At 26.3% G+C, this 4818-nt stretch overlaps 1 protein-coding gene across 1 annotated transcript in view; it reads left to right on the forward strand.

Moving 5' to 3' along the window:
* Positions 1 to 4818, forward strand: part of LOC100573606 — a 9961-nt gene that overhangs the window by 2254 nt on the left and 2889 nt on the right. Inside the window, exons 2-6 of the mRNA XM_008186379.3 lie at positions 435 to 537; positions 1392 to 1541; positions 4245 to 4317; positions 4383 to 4546; positions 4651 to 4762. Coding sequence (XP_008184601.2) covers positions 508 to 537; positions 1392 to 1541; positions 4245 to 4317; positions 4383 to 4546; positions 4651 to 4762 — 529 coding nt within the window. The 5' untranslated portion in view covers positions 435 to 507. The remainder of the gene's footprint in view (positions 1 to 434; positions 538 to 1391; positions 1542 to 4244; positions 4318 to 4382; positions 4547 to 4650; positions 4763 to 4818) is intronic.

Genomic DNA, 4818 nt, shown 5'->3' on the forward strand with positions numbered 1-4818 from the left:
CATGAGGTTGTCTGGATAATAATCTTACCTTTAGATTTTATAAGAGGTCAATTCTCTCTAATTTTTAAGCTAACGGTGCTACACGTGTTCTGCTTTGCGTATAATTTGCTAAGTTACGCACTTGTAAGACAGAGACAATACATGCGGGTATCTCGTCATCTTAAAGATTCTGAAAATTAATAGCAAAACGGATGAGTGCAAAACTTGCCACCACTGCTCTAGACATAGTCTAGGGTCCAGTCATGTATAATGATTAATTACAGATGAGTTAAGTAAGTGTAGGTACCATAAAAATTGCCGATACACCCTATTATTTTGAAATTCTTTTCCTTTAATTGGTACAGAGTTTGGTAAATAGACTTAAAATATACCGTCTAATAATGATGATTTAATTTAACTGTAATACTTCCTAATTTATTTCTTTTATTTTTTAGGTGACGGTATTCTAGGTTGTCAGTATATCATAAATATTGAAAATTCAGACAACAACAACAGTAACAGCAAACAATGTCTAATTCAGGAAATTGTGTAACACCAGTAAATTTTTAGAATTATTTTAAAATTAGTTTCATTATTATCATCATTATTTATTTTATAACTTATTTAATATTAAGTACCTATCTACCTGCTTATTTTTGCTTAGTTGATGTTGATCACATTATTAGTTCCAAAATAATTAACGGTCAAAATATATTAAATGTATAGGATTATCATTTGTAGAGTTTGTGTTTTAAGATTCATTGAGTGTAGTTTTTTTAAAATTTCATATATTTAATACTTAATAGATTTTTACCTCTATAAAGTAGGGAGGCTAATTGCATGAGCATTAAATATTTAATATATGTATATGGGTACCTATATAAAAAAAAAATATTGCATAATTTAATAATTGTAATTTTTGAAATAAATGTGTATCTAATAGAGAATAATTATTCACATCAGTAAATCAAATTATTATATGATAAAACACATCTTACTCCCTGACAAAAATAATTCAAGAGACAATGAAAATCTAATAATAATATTATTGAGTTATTAATTTATTTATTTTGGGGCATGTCTTAGTAAAGGAGTTTTCAGGGCTTAACTTCTGTTGCCTATTTTTTAGTAACCAAAAACTGCAATCACTATTTTTTGTTTATTCAAATAATAAGTAATATACAATATACATTTACTCATCCAATTTATACTTATTTAACTTAAATATTCTAAATGCTTATTGATATAAAATGTATAAAATTGTTTTTAATATAATAATTGACACTCGGTTAACCATTATTTATTTATTACCTTTTTTTTTCTTGCCTCAAAAATGATTATGATGATAATAATATTAATGTTAATTATTTTATTGTATTTAGTATAGTAACTATATTTGCTTTTATTTTTAGAAATCAACTATTCCAATGAAAAATAATATTCAACAACAATCCATACTAGAGCATGATGCACCATCACAATCAACGTGTCCTAAACCTGTGGTTGAAACTCAAAAACTGACAGCCTCAGTTGCTCAAACGTCTCCAGTAAAAGAATTGGAGGTATATTGCTATGTTTTTACGTTTAACGATTGCAATGGTCACATACTCATATTTACATATATATATACACCAAATCACTATTATTGCCATTCTTAAAAACTTATGATTTATTAACAAATTTATTTACCATTGCCTTGAGCGGTATTGAATTTTTTATAGTGAATGCTAATTACATTTATATACTTAAAACTAAAGGATTATATAAAATGACACCAAACTATTAATATGTGTATTGATTCAAAAACAAATTACTATAACATTGCACAAGAACATGTCTATATATTCTGGCAGATTTAAATTTCCCACATATTTTAAAATTACAGTACATATATTTCAGAGTCGTAGTGCGGATTTGGTCAATCCATATCATTTTTGCAAATTGCATAATGCGAGACAGCTAAGCTTAAAATTTGTAGCAATGTTGTAAATTCAGTTTGGTATGAATTACTTGTGGCCAATAATACTTATTATTTGTATATAAATATAAAATTTCCAATATGATAACCTAACATTGATATAATTAAACTATTCAAAAGAAAAAAATAATTTGTGTATTTTTACACTACACTATTAATTAAGCGTAATAAAGTTTAATTTAAAAATTAATCATATTTTTATAATAAAATTATCTATATTAAATCAATTTAAAATTTTAATTGATTGTGTTTGGCCACATGTAAACCCAACCATTAATTTTATGGTATTTATCATATCATCTGACAAGTAGAATTCTTTATATACATCATGAAGATAAAGATAAGGAGCTCGCACTCCTGTTGACGACGTGCGTAAATAAAACAGACCCGTTTTTGTCTGCACAAAATAAGGTTAACAATATCACCTCTAGGTCGCATGTCGTTCGATGGTTATACTACATATTATTTATAGTCAGTACTACAATAGCATATTAGTGTAGTACCTACATGATAAATGTGATATTATCATGATTATAAATTATTATTTTAAATTATTAAATCAATACCCATGGCAGATAGAACATTGAAAATGTCTATCTATGCTTGTGAGTTTCACTTCCAACCTGGGTGTGTTGATAAAATGTATACTTCTGTATTACCAGATGGTTCATTATTCACTATGGATAGAGGTATACCAATATTAAAATCTGCTTCAGTTCCAACTATTTTTCCAAATTTGTCAAAATACCTATCACAAACAATTAAATAAGAAAATCTCCAAAGAAAAGATTTTTAAGTGCTCAAAAACTACAAAAACCAATTCAATTTGAACTTAACAGTACTAGTCAAAATAACTTTAAGTATGTAACTATTGCCAGTGAGCCAGTCTCAACACCTTTGATTTCTTTAACATTTGATGACCTTAAAAATGGATTAAAATATTTGAATCTGCCAAATAGTTCATGGGCTTATTGCTGTACTCCTTCACACATAATATTTTGACGTTGGAAAAAAATAAAAAATGATATAATTGTAGCTGTTGGAATTTTTTAGTTTAGGTTAGACATTAACATGTTAATCAGTTAAAGCTAAGTTACAGAGTTAAGTAAATTTAACTAAAATAAACCAAGTTTTTTAATTTGGCTAAAATTAAATTGCTGGTACACATTGTATAAGTTATATAATATGTATTAATAATATCTATAATAATGTATTTATAATAATAAAATTTGTACTATTACCTTTTGGTAACGAACAATTTTAGATACCTATTATTTTAAATTTACCTAGCTATATTAAAACAAAAAACTTATTTTTTTTTTAACTAACAACATGAATTAAAAAGTTAATGTTAAATGTTGGTTATATTTTACCTTAGTTTAATTGATACTCAATTTTGAAATAACTTTATTTAGATTGTAATTTAATTAGGTACTTAGTGTTTTTAGGCAATGCATAATATATAGGTAATATAAATTGTATTGTGTAGTTTATTGAAATTAAATTAGGTACCTACTTAGTTTAAATCTATATTATTAATAGTTTTGTTTATATATTTTCTTTATAGAAGTTCTGACCAATGTGTAGGTTATCTACCAAACAAATAATTGGTATTAAAGGAATGAAAAGTAGTCGGTGTTTTCAGTGTCGGTTAGTTAGGAAAAAAAAAAAAGATTGCATTGCTTCAAAACAAAAATGTTTAATGTACATTACTACTTACTAATAATTATTAAATACCAGTTTACAGTTAATAATTCGTCTATATCTACAATATTATATAATTTATATTGCATTTTAATGCAAAATAAATGCCAAAAACTTCCAAAATTACTGCATGTCTATGTATGCATTCGTTATATTATTCAAGTATTTCTAGTATAACCATCGAACGACGAGGAACCCGTGGTTATTCATCGCAACTTTTACTACACGAGCAAAAATCGTCCTGGTTTTATCAGCGAGTGCGAGCTCCTTATCTTTATTCTTCATGATATACACAAATGTCTTGTTTATTTACAGTCGAAGTCAGTGATATTTGTCATAATTTGTGATGGATTGTGTCATAGCTTTTTTGGTAATTAAATAGACCTTGGAAAATTAAATACAGTCCGCGTATACTAATAAGAATAATAAATAATGATATTATTATAGTTAATACAATTAAAATATTATTATTTATTCTAAACTATTTTGATGTGTTATCTGCTAAAGTATATTATGTGCTAACTGAAAATACTTCTTCGCCGCGTTTATAAAAATTGCTTATGTTGTCTCATTGTTTATATAGGATAAACAGATAAATCTTGAAGATGAAAAATCAAATAGCATGATGTCAAAAATAAAATGGCCCACCAGACAAAGTATGAAATTTTTTTTAAATTAAGATATTGTCATTTGTATCAATTTATTATTTTAAATGTGTTAGAAACTAATAAGAAAGAACGGAAAAAGCGCCTGAATGCTCGAATGCGTCGTTTAGTATCTCCTAAAAGTCCATTAATGGTATTCTCTGAGTTGTTCAATGATGTACCAATTCACTTACAAGAGAACACAATAAATAATGTTAAGCGTTACACTGCTACACTTCAGGTAAGATACATGTTGAGATATAATTGAATGAATTAGAAGACTTAATTTTATTTGTTGTGTATTATTATAATAATTAATAATTTATACTTAAAAAAACAATCTAGGTTGATGGTCAGGTGTATACTGGAAATCACAATTCCAAGATTAAAGCCAAACAAAAGGCATGTGAACATTTCTTGCGCATTATGTTGGCTAAAAAAATAAGTGAACAATCGGGTAGGTTAAAAGTGTTGAACTAGTTAACTTTAATATTGCTCTTATAGTATACAGAG

This window comes from Acyrthosiphon pisum, unplaced genomic scaffold (genome assembly GCF_005508785.2).
Source record: "Acyrthosiphon pisum isolate AL4f unplaced genomic scaffold, pea_aphid_22Mar2018_4r6ur Scaffold_21361;HRSCAF=23768, whole genome shotgun sequence".
NCBI classification, from domain to species: Eukaryota; Metazoa; Arthropoda; class Insecta; order Hemiptera; family Aphididae; genus Acyrthosiphon; species Acyrthosiphon pisum.